Genomic DNA, 14,479 nt, shown 5'->3' with positions numbered 1-14,479 from the left:
AGACAAACCGAAGGACATAAAAGCATAAATATTAAAGCGCTGTGTGCCGGTTCTTTTCAACGGCTCTTAACTCATGTTCAGGCTGGGAAATATTCAAATTCTATCAACAAAGAAATAAAAAGAGTAACGCTCAGCAAGATGTAGCCATGCTATTGAATCTGCGAGCACTAAAGATATGACCAGTTCCAGTGCTTTTCACTCTGTACATGCCTGTTGGATCTTTGCCATCAGGTTCATATAAAAGAGGTCTTTTGTGTTGTATTTCTTTTAGATAGTGGATAATCTGTCTGAATGTGTATATGTCAAGGAAAAATCCAGAAGCCTCTCTTATATTTTTAGTCCCTTAACATAACACAGCATCACCTGTCTGGTAAAAAGCTGGTCAGCACTGAACTAAATACAGAGTTCCCCTTCGGACTCAGTACAACACATACAGTGTGAGATATCATGCCCCGCATCACATGTCCTGGTTGAAGACATCTCTCTTTGCAGCTTTAAGGCAGATGACCTATGATAACACACGCGAGGCCCCGTCTGCACATGCACACCTTTTTATAAACACCTCTAGCTAGCGACAGCTTGTTAGCCGTGCTGTCTGCCAACTTGAAGTCATCTGAACTCCTCTGTTGTTGTTAATAGAGTGCAGTTTGGAGGGAGTTGTCATCATGCTTAAATTCAAACTAACTTCTGCATGTGTTGTGGTTTGTTAAATGTCAAGCTGCTTGCATGCAGTTGAAACTTTGTGGGAGGAAAAAAAAAAGCAACAAATTATTCTAACACTGTCAGATGCAGCCAAAAAAATGTAAAAACTAAACGGTGGGTAAATAAAATTAACAATACAATGATCAACTTTACAGTCCTTGCATTGCATCGCTGGTATGTGTCAAAGTCAATATCCATGACACACACCAGCAATGCAATGCACGGACTGACTTTGACATGTACCAGACATAAGACGTTGTTAGGATGTCACCATAGCAACAGAACTCCCTTAGAAAAAATGTGCTAAATCACACCGTAAAATTGCTCCGTCGCAGCTCGAGGAACATGACAACGACCCTCGGGGGTCCCCGGTAACGGGGAACATGCTTACTTAATAACAACTGTTTTTTGATTGGATTCATCTTGTCTAATTACCTAATATGTGTCTGTCAGGTTTAAATAGCTGTGGGTGTTTTGTGAACGGATGCCAAATGCTATCATTTTGCTGTAAAGCATATTTACCTATGGGTATAAATAAAGTCACCTTGAATGCTCAGTAATGGCTCTGGGAACATGACCCATGGGAGCAGCACTGCCTTCATATCCTCCAGACCCCAATCCAGTGCACCACAACAAGCCCAATCCAAGGACGTCCCATTCTAGAACCCCCGGGATCCTAAGACCCGGATCCCGCAGGGTAGCCCTGTGATTCCATTTTGTTTTGTTAGCAGAAGAGGGAACCGCACATTATGTGGCACTAGTTTTAATGTTGCAGCTGACTGTGGCTCACTGTAAATACAGTACTGGACTACTGCACAGGAACCTCATGTGATCTTTACCCCCCACACTGGTCTTTGGTGGGGTGAGTTTTGCACAGGATAAACAGTCTCTGTGTGTTTCACTCAAATGTCCTGACTTATTGATTGAGCTTCCTCTGAATGGGCCTACATGCTGAGTAGCTTTATGAGGCACCCAAAATGCCATCAAAGGTCTCATTAATAATAACTGCAGCATCTGAAATTGCAGATCCCACAAGACCAGACAATATGAAATGTGTCATTTCTTAAAAATAAGAATAATAATATTAGATATCTTGTTTATAATTTCAACAGCCCTTACAGTAGTGTCAGAAGTACATTTCAGTCACTGCCTTTAACATCTGGAGAGGATCTTCTGAGGTTCAGGGAGTTGTAGGAGACCACCGTCTCGCTACACTGAAATCATGATAATGACATCAATACCCTGAGCTAGCCGTCTTTGCTTCCAAGGGGACTTGAAATTCTATTGGCAATGTGAGGAGCCGGATCGATAACCCCGTTCTGCTGATTTAGCAGAGACCAGAGATAATATTTGTTTCTTCTTATCACAGACCAGTGCGCCCATTTACAGCAGATCATTGGAAAATGTATTACTGGTTGCACTGTATTGTGCTTTGGGTTTTGCTTTTGTTTTGGGCTGGAGACGTAATCGCTGCTCTGTGTCCAAATGTTATTAATATATTATTAGGTATCTCAGTGGAACAGAGTTGGTTACTGTTGAGGGGCACAGTGATGAATTGACGTAGGGGCTGGACACTGGTGCCGCTTTAGTTTTTGCTTAAAAACAAACCTACAGAGTTTTAGCTGAGTATCAGGAATGCATGCAGGGCGCTGGGACTGAGATTTACAACACACAACTGTGTCCAGAACAAAGTCGGAACAACAGAAGGGAACATAATTAGACATCGCTCATTCATGTTCCTCTGCATTTCTACAAATCATGCTGACTGAAAGAGTTCATAAATGTTCATAAATGTTTTTGATAGAGAACACCTTCTTATTTTGACTGAGAAGCACAAATGGGGGGGTTTTTCCTTCTTTTTCCTTTTGGCAATTTTAATACAGCACATTTTATTACAGAGCAAATCAGCATAAACACACATTTGTTTCCACATCTGTGTGCATCTGTGTTTAGTGCAGATTTCAAGGGGCATTTCACTTTATTAATGACCTCCGTGAGTGATAACAGATGAAAATATCAGCATATTATAGTTGTATTTATGGAAATGAATGACTGTTTTGAAATTAAAACATGCACTTCATGCTGGGACCATAATACGCTGCTTGTTTTTGTGGCTAATATTTCTCGAGTCTGTAGCAGTTTCCATATATTATATGGTCACTTTGATGATTGTTTTTCCTTTGCTCATGCATAAGCATCTCATGCAGGAGCAATATAAATCACCGTGCTTTATCTATCAGATACCAACGAGACTGGGAAATGAATGCATACTTTATGTTACGGGTATGAAAAAGAATTAATTCAAAAATAAAATTTGTGACACTAATGAGACACCGGCCTGCCATCATCACTCAGGCAAATGCGTGAAACGACAGGACATAAACACAAAAAATTCTCATATTTCTCATGAAACAATGTTGACATAAGTGTTGATGGCTCTTTCTGATATATTGCCCTAATTTTAGAGCAGCGGAGCAGGGGGCTCCCTCGTCTGTGGGATTGTGTGACTGTGATGCCTGTCTCCTCAGTGAAACCTCAGGCATCCCCTGAGACCAATTGAGAAAAAAAAAACCCTAATGACTTGTGCTGTGCGTAGTTCTAACCCTCATTTTGAGAGAGAGCACGTAATAGAAATTCCTCCCATAAAAAAGTTCAGCATTTTGGATTTGGTAGGGCACAGGTCTCAAAGTGCACACTAATTAAATGCATGTACAGTATGATCTTTTACTACTCTTAGGCTATATAGTAATTAATCATGTACATAATGATTATTAAGTCAAAGGAAGCATTCCTCCGCTTTCTTTGAGATTTTGAAACTTTCTATGACTATCTTGATTGCTCAGCAGGATTTCACTGAAGCAAAAGTGAAGAGACTACCAATTTATGTTTTAGCTTTTAAAAAGACTTAAAGAAGTTAATAGTAAATATACTATTTCGGAGGCAAAATTATAATTATTATTATTACTCATTTTTGGGGGTTGTTTGTTCCTGCTGTGCCTATACAGACGAGTGTATGTGATGCAGTCATATTTTAGGAAACTTTTACATCAAACATAGGTTGGCTGAGAATAAGTAAGTACATAATTAAATTAGTAAGTAAGTAATTAGTAAATAATACATTTCAAAGTGTATAAAAGACTGAAGAGATAAAAAGTCTTAGAGGTCACAGACTCCAATAAAAACTAGCTCTTTCTCTTCCTCTTCAGGGTGTTGCTCACAGATACTTTGAATGGGAAAATATCTAGAATATATACACATATATCTAAATTTGTTCCAGAATGAATGAATGAATACATTTCAAAGCAAAGCCAAGTCTGAAGAGATAAAAGAAGTAGAGGTCAGAAGCTCAAATCAAAAGGTTATATCTTTCTCTACTTATTTGTGGTATTTTCTTACAAATAATTTGAATTTGAAAATGTCTCGAAAATATGTATTTAAATTAGTCTCAGAATGTAAAATCAGATCACCAATTTTCTTGACGTAAAACTAAAGCGACTGCAGGAGAGAGCATGATTCTGCTTTGATTGCCTCCATTTCTCCCACCGGCGTTTTAATCACACTGAAGTGTTCCAAATGTAATCCCATCACATCTCTGACCTTTTGGGAGAGGCAGACATCAGTACAATTAGAGTGTGCTGCTTGGATTTCATGTAAATCTCTTTTAAATATGAGCTCCGTCTCAGGGCAGTGGGAAAGAACGCAATAAGATACCAACAAGGTGAACTGCTAGTACTCGCTGATACCATGTATCCACCATATTTAACCTTTTGCTATGACATCATAAAGCATGTCAGAGGAATGATGGGCCTTGAGGATAATATGTTCATTTAATAATAAATCATGATAACATACAAAAACAAACATAGTGGGAGGTCTACAGCCTTCTGAAATCCTAACATGCCTGTTTTTTATAACTGTGTTATTTTAATAAACTATGCTTTGTATCATGTCAAGCTTTCAGTTTATACGTTTATATTCCAGTTTTACTTTTATGACAAATATGTGGAAATATACTGCATAATTAGAAATTTGGGGATTTGGTCGTCACACATTTCATCATCAGATTAATCACAACCACAAAATTCAAATTCAAATTCAAATTTTATTTGTCACACACACACAACCATACACAGTATGACATGGGGGTGAAACCACGAGGTAATACCGAAGATAAACCTTTAAATATTTAATAATAATAAAAGAAACTACAAAAAATGTGTATTTAGACTGTGTGTGAGTGAAGAAATTTGCTTTAAAAGAGAGAAAAATAGATGACCGGAGAAAAAGCCCTGAAGTGTTGAAATATTTTAATTATATTCAATTTTGAATCAGAACAATTGCAAATTGATTTAAAGGAAAACGAAACTAAATTAAAAACTTTTAAAGCAGTGTAGAAAGTAAATCTTTTATTACCATTTTTGCATGTGTCACATCAAGTGCCGGTCACGTGACTGGTTTATTTTAGACTACCGGTAAGATGTCCCTTAATTGCTTAATCTCAGATCATTTTGCACCCACTTCTCGATTTTCTATCCTTCAACTCACTGAAAGCCAAAGCAGCTATTTGTAATTCATAATAAAAAAAATAAAAAAAATACAGTAGCACCAGCAGCAGTAGCAAAACAATCGCTGTGTAACTGGAGGAGAAAAGCGACATGAGTGAGGGGAGCACATTACAGAAAAAGGCACAATCTACTTCCTGGTGCTCCCAGTTTGAATTTCAATCAAATTAGCATCTCTTAAACTCAAAGTGACCCGTCTAGCTCCATTTCATCTGAAATGCTGATGAGGTTCATGGCACAATTATCAAGGCAGACATCTCTCTCAAGAGGCAAGCCTGTTGATAGCAGACAGGCCATTGAAAAATTAAATCATTTCCAAGGCCAGAGAATAGCAGCAAAGGGAAAAAAATCTGGTGCAAACACACACACACACACACACACACACACACACACACACACACACACACACACACACACACACGTGTACAGTATAGTCTTTATAAGTATAACCAGCTCCAGTATCAGTATATATAGACCAGTTTATAAGGGGGTGGCCCAATAATGCTGCAGGAAATAGGTTGTTAGAAATTAACCATTAGCATCGCTTTCAACTCACAATCCAGCCCAATATCCAGGTGAGACATCCCAGAAACTTATAATTACTGTCATATGCTTGTGCCATATTTATGGAGCTCACCCGGGAGATTCCAGGCTCTTAAAGAGTCAGGGGGAAGGCTGTCTGACTCACATCCATCCATCTATTGATTTTTAAACCAGAAAAGGTATATCGCCATGCCACTCAAGTCAATAGAAATACTACGGTGACATTCTGCTGGTCAAAATGTGACCTTTACAAGATGACACGACGCGAAGCTAGAACACCCAAGTACAAAGACAACAATTCAGGAAAGCTTCAGAAACAACAATATGAATGTTCTCCTTTGGCCAAATATGAGATCTCAGTGCAGCTCTGACTTCTAGTAAATGAAAGGAATTTAACTGTGTTCATTCTCAAGCTTGATCAGTTTTGTAAAGAAGAGATGGGAACTCAAAGCTTTACTAAAAAGGAAAAGCTGCTGCTTCTTTTGTCGTTGAATTTCAAACTGATACCCAGGAAAATAATACATTTTTAATATAACAGGGGATCATATTTTATATATATAAAAATTACAAACAATATAAAAGAATATTTCTGTGACAAAACTGTTTTTAAGTTCTCTGACATCGTGCAAAAAAAAAAAAAAAAATCCAGTTAATATAACTGGAAGTATGACTGTGTGACCAATACTTTAAGATTTTGTTTGCAGAGCAAAATCACAAAAAAACTTCAACATTTTTAGATTTTCTGAGGTAGCGTTGGGCTTCTGGTGACTTCTGTTATTGATCGAATGCAGTCGGTAAGGTAGGCTGCTTCTGTTTCTGTCTAGTTTTAATAGACTTTTTTCAGCTCCAACCTTCAGAAGGATGATTGTACTTTTTACACACAAATAATTGTGTCATCCCGTCATACTGATATAATTTGCTACCCACTCCCAACACTAATGTTATCATTTTAATATTAGCCATAGTTACGATCCACCACCTTGATGATAACTTCACAGACCGCTAGTGTGGCTGTTTTTAATGTGTGTGCAGGTCATAACTGTTTAATACTTCGGAGCTTTCCTGACTGCTTAAAATTCCTCCTAGAGAGTAGTTCAGTGTTTCTGTGTTAATTGTTTTTTTGTTTTTTTACAGAAGTGTTATTGTGTTAATGATCAAATTTATCTGAAAAACTGGAAACATTTCCAAACTGTAAGAAAATATATCAATTTAAAAACTCTGGTGAATCTAAGTGCATATCATATGTACTTTAGTACTATTAATATCAACAGTAGTAGGCCTCACTTGCTGCATTGCCCAGATTCTCCAATACATACTCCAGACTTCATACGTGGGAAACCAGCGTGCTGCCCCACCCGTCTAACATGATGTGACACGTGTGTTGGTAAATCTATTTCTCTACTTACATTTCATGTAATTCAACACTGGTATTAGCAGTTGTTAGCCTAATGAGGTGACTGTTCCTACCCTTAATTTTTCGAGTGGAGAGCAGTTTCATGCCTCATGAACTTTTGAACATCCCTGTGAAACGTCCAAGCGGAATCTGGATCTTTATGAAATCTTAATCGGCTGCGCTTTAAATAAACGCTAACGTCGTACATACAGAGAGGAAGAACAAGGCGCTGTGCTGTCAGGCGGCAACAATGGAGCTCCTCGGAGAGCCTCGCGAGCCGCCCCTGACATTGATATAAATAGTGTAAGCGGCATCATTTGTTCTCCAGAACTGCTTCACATTCATTGACAACAACTTCAAAGATGCAGCTAATTGCATGTTAATGTTTTTACAACATGTTATATTTGTAAAAACCTGCTGCATTTAATATGTCATTATGAAATATAACATTTCATAATGACTGGTAATAATAATAATTGTCACGATAATTATTAATTAATAATCAACTCATGCTGTCCCCTAATCCTGCTGATGAATTTAATCTTCTCTGTTAGAGACGTATCTGCACTGATCATTTTCATCAATGATACGCTCTTTAAAAAAAAACCATGATGCACAGACACCAATCATGTTATGTTACAGCAATCAATGACCTTGTTATCTAATACTTACAGTGAACCTCATTAGTCAAAGAGAAATCAATAGATGTAAGCTGCTCATATTGTATATCCTTTTTTTTTTGAGATGATCAGTCGAGGTGCTTCACTGTCATGTTTTCTTATTCCTTGAACTGTGATGGAGACTGATGGACAGATTTAGATCAGTAACATCTAAGCACCAGATGGTTGTTGCATGCACAAGTAAACGCACTACAAAATAATATTCAAATGCACCTAAATTACAGTTTTAATTTAGTAGATGTTATCTGTGTGGCGAGAATGTGTTTGTAGTCATTATCATTATCATCAGCGTAGATGAGGAAATGTAATCATTAACAACTAAAATCCTGAAAAGAAAGAAAAAAAAACACATCACTGAATATTATTACCAATGAATTAATTATTTCAAACTGTACTGCCATGCAGTTTCACATCTGCTGGGGAGGTGTCCACATGAAAAATTCCTGTACAGATTATCACCCACTTGAGTCGACTAATTGCTTGCAGCTGAATGTTCTAATTGAGCCACAACAGTCCTAAGGCTATTTTCATAAAATCATTGTGCTCATGAATATAATATGCCAGCTAGATATAAAAACAACTTGGAGTGCCAACAGGATCTATCAAACTCAGTGAAGCCTCAATCCAATTCTCCACACTTCGGGGCCACATCAATTTCGGATGTTTAAAAGTGAACACAGTTTTCCACACACGAGTACTAATGTGATTTCCCCCCACACACTTAAATTAGTAGACCAGAGTAATTATGGCAACAAATATTTTTGATTCTCGAATCCCTTTATTGATGTAGGCTGTACAGTAGGAAATACTATTTTCCTGTTTTTTTTTCCACATGCAGTGTGTGTGCAGGGGAGTGTTCAACAAAGGGACCGTTTTCAGCTGAGCTAGCCTCGGAGTTTAGACTCGGGGAGGAACCGAGGGCTCAGACCTCATGCCAATGAAACAAACACTGCATTCCAAACAGGCAAAACAATCACCACGTTCCTTTTTCCCCATTTGAAGATAATTATTTTTGGCAGCAGGGGCAATCTTTCGTTACATTTGCTTCCTATTTCAGTCTATTGCTGTAAATAAACGGGCAAGAGAAAAAGAATGTGTAATTAGTCCCATATGCAGTCTTGGACATTTGTCAAGCTGTCCTTGAATCTATTTTCATGTCGGTGAACTCCTTTTGCTTTTTATGATACTGACTACATAAAAACTCCAATCCACGCTTTCCACTCGTATAAATAATGACTCACTCATCTGTTCTCACATTTCCATGGTGATCTCAAAAGAACTTTATGTGTTTTGTCAGACGTTGTTCTTGTAAAGTACCTGTTTTGTGCATTTTGAACTTGTGTCCCTCGCAGAGACCTCTTTTATGACAGTTCTCTCTCGCTCTCTTTGAACACTACAGCATCGACATCACGGTGCTAAAAACACATTTAAAACAACATCTGAAGTTCAGCCTCTGGCACTCTCAGGATGTGAGGAATGAACCCCAGTCCTACAGACATCAGTGTCTGAACTGGAGACACTGGTAGAGAGCGTTTTTGGGATTTGTTGTCAGCCTCCTGCTGGGTCGGTATTTGTGCTTCAGTTTACTGTTTACTGTTGTGTACGAGCGAGGCTGAGGCCAGCGTAATACATATGGCCACAAGCGGAGAGAAGGCAGCCTGCAGCCTTTCAGGACAGACAATGTGAGTCAGCTATCTGACTTCATCAAATAGGACTTGACAATAACCCCCCTGAATACAAGGGCTCTACTTTTTTATTTCATTATTTTTTTTATTTCCCAAGGCGGCGTGCCAGAGTTGCTGACGCTCTCATACCGTCCAATATCTCTCTCTGTGGCAGTCATATGTCATTCCATCCTGTGCACTTTGGCTCCGATGGCATCCCTGTGTGACAACTGGTCTCGTGTATTAGGTCTCATGTATGCAGCGTTCCTGCTTGAGCCAAGTTTGCAAGTGTGTGTGCGCGTCAGCGAACGTGTCGATAGCTTTGCATCTAATGACAGCTACAGAGATGGTTTCAAGCTTGCATTGTGGTGTTCATTTATTCAACTGTCCATTAGCAACCTTTGTTTCCATGAGAGCGTTGTGAAGGAAACTGAACATTTTTCTATAAATGCAAATAATAACTAAATGAAAATGTGCAAGGCTCACAAAAACATGCTTATTTTTTCAATGTAAAGTTGTATTCATTTGCTTACAGTCTGTGATGAGTAGTATCATCTCATTTTATCTGACTTCTTGGACAGAAATACATTTATGAGCTAAATTCCTTGAGAAATGTCCTTTTATCCCTGGTGACATAACGCGGTCAGAGTTACGTAATAATAAGATGAACTGGAATTACTGACTTGGTCTGCAGTGTTAGCATTGTGACACTGCAAATAATGAATAATCTGCAAAATTGGAATTAAATCTTTTTAGTGTTTGTTGTCTCATAAAAGCCTAAAATTCAGATTGGACTAAAGGCTGAAGTCAGACTGGTAATGAACTCGTCTCACTGTATTGTTGGTGTGTTAGTGTTTGTTATAGCACCTCAGCAAACCTGCAATATGAAAAAAGTGCATATCATTAAAATGCATATGTTATGTGTTTCACGTTGACTTTTTAAAGCCCCGGCTCAAAACAGCGTTGGTGCGTGTTGCCTTTCGTTTCCTTAGAAACATTAACGACTGCCCTCAGATGTTCTCGTGTTCTTCTAGTATTGCAGATAAATGAACAGGAGTGGAGAAACTTCTCTCCCTCATACCACAGCGCTGTTGTTCTTGGAACTGCAAAATAGTTAACACATGACTTTATGCCATTAGACTTTGGCAGTTGGTGAATTGACAAATGCAAAACTTAGTGAGTTGAGTTGTATATTTCATCTTAAAAGTGTCAACCCCAAATTTTGTGGTCTGAATGGAAAACTCAATTCAGATACATGTGCAATAGGGTCAGCTGCAGAAAAATAACTGTATCCATGCACTTTTCATTGAGTGCATTTATTCAATTCTGACACAATTTTTTGGTGCCAATCTAAAGCAATACTGGGTGCCAAAGTTAACACTATCAACCAGAGTGCGAATATCAGCTATGGAGCATCTTTGAATCGTGCTAACAGCCTGCTCTTAAACTTACCAGAAGGAATTTACACATGAGATCAGTATGATTTAGGAAGTTTAGGAAATTCAGACAGTAGAAGTAGAACATTTAGAAAAGTAATACACATTATACTGTAGAAATACTCTTCATCATAATCAATATTTATCATGTACATTTTTTTCATTTTTATTTATTTTTAAATATTTATTTATTTTATCACATAAATGCAGATATTAAATGTATGTATATAAGAGCAGAAATGACAATGGGCAGCAGTTTGGATGGGAAGCTTTGTTACTGCACTCTGTGACTTTGGCTGTGTTTCTGTTTTAATCTGCTCTCTCTGGGCTGTTTGCCCAAATTGATTTAAAATTCCAAGTTCTGATGAAATTTCTAATTCTCTTCTCCTCGGTTTCGGCTGTCTCAGTAGTGCAATCTTATTACACACTCATATTCCGTTTTTCTGTTTTTATGCAACTGACAGCAACACTGTTATTGTTCTGGGTGACTTTTACTCCAAAGCCGAGGGATACGGAGGGTTTTTGTCCTCAACACAGGATGCCAACAGGGGCAACCATGCAAAATGAACAACAGCGGACCACGACAAAGAAAATGTTATCATGCTTATCAATCATTTCACTTCTGTGACAGCGGAAAATACCTTTAGATTTATTAGTTATTATTACTGTTATTATTTGGAGGTGTCTGCAGTGTTACCTTTGTGACATGATCTTGTAGGCGTCTGGAAGATAGCAGTTTATGTTCTCCATCTGGAAAGGGTCGGCATCGCAGATCTTGTCGTCCGTTCGGCCATAGTTGGCACTTTCGATCATAATGACATCACTTCCTGGACACCGCAAATCAATGGGGTAACCCTCACAAGACAGCTCTCTCCGCACTAAACCAAATGGCAGGGCAGCTCGACTAAACCCTGAGGGAGAAGAGAAGGAGAAGGAGCTCTATCAGTGCGGATCGAAGCATGGAACTACAGCGACTTAGAGGAAGAGGGAGGCAGGAGACAAAAGAGATCAGAGGTGGATATACACAAAGGAAGCATCTTCAAACATCGCTTTCTCTTATTTTATTCAGAAGATGTAACTTTTCATCAATATAAATAAGAAATCTAAAGAGTAAAAGCCCAGACTAGACTGCAACTCTGACATACATCTGTATGCCGAGTGAACATTTCAGATCTAAACCGCACCAGGGAGCTAATAGTGTTAGTATGTCATCCACGTGCCTTAACTGCTACTAAAAAAAAGAGAAATCAATATTTGTCATTAAAGTCTAGTTTGTCAGCTTAAATGTCTGGAGCCTTGTTTCCCCCTGTGACCATCTACATAAGCATGCCGACACAAGAACAACCTTTAGAGGCTGATGTCACGTTAACATAAACAATTAAATAAATACATTTTTAACCATCTGTTTTCTTCTCTGCTGTTGTCGCGTGTTTCACTTCAATACGGGGCCTGACTGACACTGCAGAGTCTATCACTGGAGACTTGCGGTTTACTTGCAATGCTCATTTTTCTATCCAAAATGAAAAAGAACAACAAGCATGACAACATGAGTGTAATTTAATCCACTTTCCAGTGCTGACAATCGAAGGCAAGGCTATTGGGAGGCTGAAAAAAAGGTTTATGAATGTGAGTGTGTTCAGTGTGTGTGTGTGTGTGTGTGTGTGTGTGTGTGTGTGTGTGTCGGGGAGGGGGAGGGGGGAGGAAAAATAGAAAAGAAATCAATATTGTGGCTCGGCGAATACGAACAATGCCAAAAGCCATATTTAAACTAAAAGTGAACTACCTGCATAAACTATAGCGCTCTACATACTGCGTGTCTTTTTGGCGAGAGCAGCTTCCTGCAGCTATGTCATGTCAGATATCAAAGAAACCTGGCGCGGAGCTAAAAATGATTTTCAGATGCTTCTCTGCAGACTCTGAATCACGGCTGAATAAAAACTACAGTTTCAGTCACCTTTATAGTGCTTTAAACATCGCTGTTAATGCAACTTGGTTGATGGCTTTGTTTCCGAAGAACGCGTTTCCTTAATGAGCTTTATTCACAGTTGCAAAAGAAAATAAAGCACGCCGCCGCCGCCACTTCTAATGCACTAATTCGTTTGGCTCCTGGACAAGTCCGGGCGATCCATAGGTGCAGTTGTTTGGAATTATGAAGCACTTTATTACTTCATGAGGCATTGTGTGACATGGCATTGTGGCAGCTGTTTACTTAAAGCCACCGAGTAAATTGGTCAAGAAAGGCTAAGTTCATTGTACCCTGCTGAATGATTCATCAACCAAAACAATTATCTTAGTGTGATTTAAAGGCAAAGCTACAGTGGCAGGGGATTAGCATTCTGCTTTTTCTGCTTTGCCTCGTAATGCTCCTGTGGTATTTTACAAAGTAAGATAAATGTCAGCTTGTATTGCCAGATCCACCGTTTGTGAGCCAATCAGGTGAAAGGCCTGTTTCTGAAGGTGCTCGGTGAGGAGCTCGGGGTAAACAAAGGATATATCTGTATGGATGAGGGCAGCTGCCCTGGCCTATCACTAAAAGACTTTTATTTGTTTGGGAGCATAAAATCATCAGGGAAGGATCTTTTTTCCTCCACTTGCACTTTTTGACAGCAAACTTTCTCATGTGACCAATAGACATGAAAAAGTAAAGGCTTTCAAATATGATAGGTTGCGGCTGTATTTCATTTTTGCAGCCCCTTTCTCTCTCGAGTCAAAAAGAACGCTTAAGGTGATAAACAATATATCAGAGATGTTGGCTTGAGAGAAAAAACCCCTGAAACACAGCATGTTAAGAACAGGACTTGACAGCCAATCTTGAGTTCGTGTCAATGTACTCCAGCTTTGTCAAAAGACTGAAATATGATGTGTAGTAACTACAAGAGCCTATGTAAAACATCACTCAAACCCGTATCGCAATTTTACGCTTAAATCATGTCACAAAAGTGGTGGATGTGTAATGGAAACTCATCTATTGCTTTTCCGTCAGCTGTTGTCACATCAAATGAAGAATTGACAGCTTTCACTTTTTTCTGCATATGAGGAATAAAAATCATTTTAAAACGTGATTTCAATAACTGAAGCTAACACATTTTTGCTACCCTGCCTTAATATAAAGGTGACCGGGCAGCAGATCAGCGTGACTGGGTGGGAGACGGTAAACTTGGCCAAGTGTTCTGCTTTTTTGGCCATGTGTAAGACCTCCGAGTTTGATCTCCAAATCCACAGCCAAACCCACTGATGCTCTGCGTTTCTGGATCACTGTTAAAACACTTAAATCACTCTGCCTTTACAATCTTCTGGTTTTTTATGATTTAGAGCTGATGCAGTCTCTGCGCTTAAGTAGGAAAACAGCGGCCGGAGCAACGAGGAGATAAATGTAGGCTCAAGAGTACCGTACGACTTCTACAAAAACACGCTGTGAAATTATTTTCTTGTTCATATTACTGGTTCTCAGACAAAATTGCTGTCCTCTAAACTCATTTCATTCACCAGCTGGGCTTGT

The 14,479-nt window shown here is 38.8% G+C and overlaps 1 protein-coding gene across 11 annotated transcripts in view; it reads right to left on the bottom strand.

Moving 5' to 3' along the window:
• adgrl2a (adhesion G protein-coupled receptor L2a) overlaps positions 1–14,479 on the bottom strand; it is a 90,732-nt gene that overhangs the window by 44,044 nt on the left and 32,209 nt on the right. For all 11 annotated transcript variants that reach the window (XM_085433320.1, XM_085433321.1, XM_085433322.1 and 8 more), the window contains exon 3: positions 11,678–11,891. In XM_085433320.1, coding sequence (XP_085289446.1) covers positions 11,678–11,891 — 214 coding nt within the window. The remainder of the gene's footprint in view (positions 1–11,677; positions 11,892–14,479) is intronic.

This window comes from Copadichromis virginalis, linkage group LG15, assembly GCF_057382275.1.
Source record: "Copadichromis virginalis isolate Kocher_CV1m ecotype Utaka linkage group LG15, C_Virginalis_male_GT1.1, whole genome shotgun sequence".
Taxonomy (NCBI): Eukaryota; Metazoa; Chordata; class Actinopteri; order Cichliformes; family Cichlidae; genus Copadichromis; species Copadichromis virginalis.
This window is presented reverse-complemented; position numbering and strand designations above follow the sequence as displayed.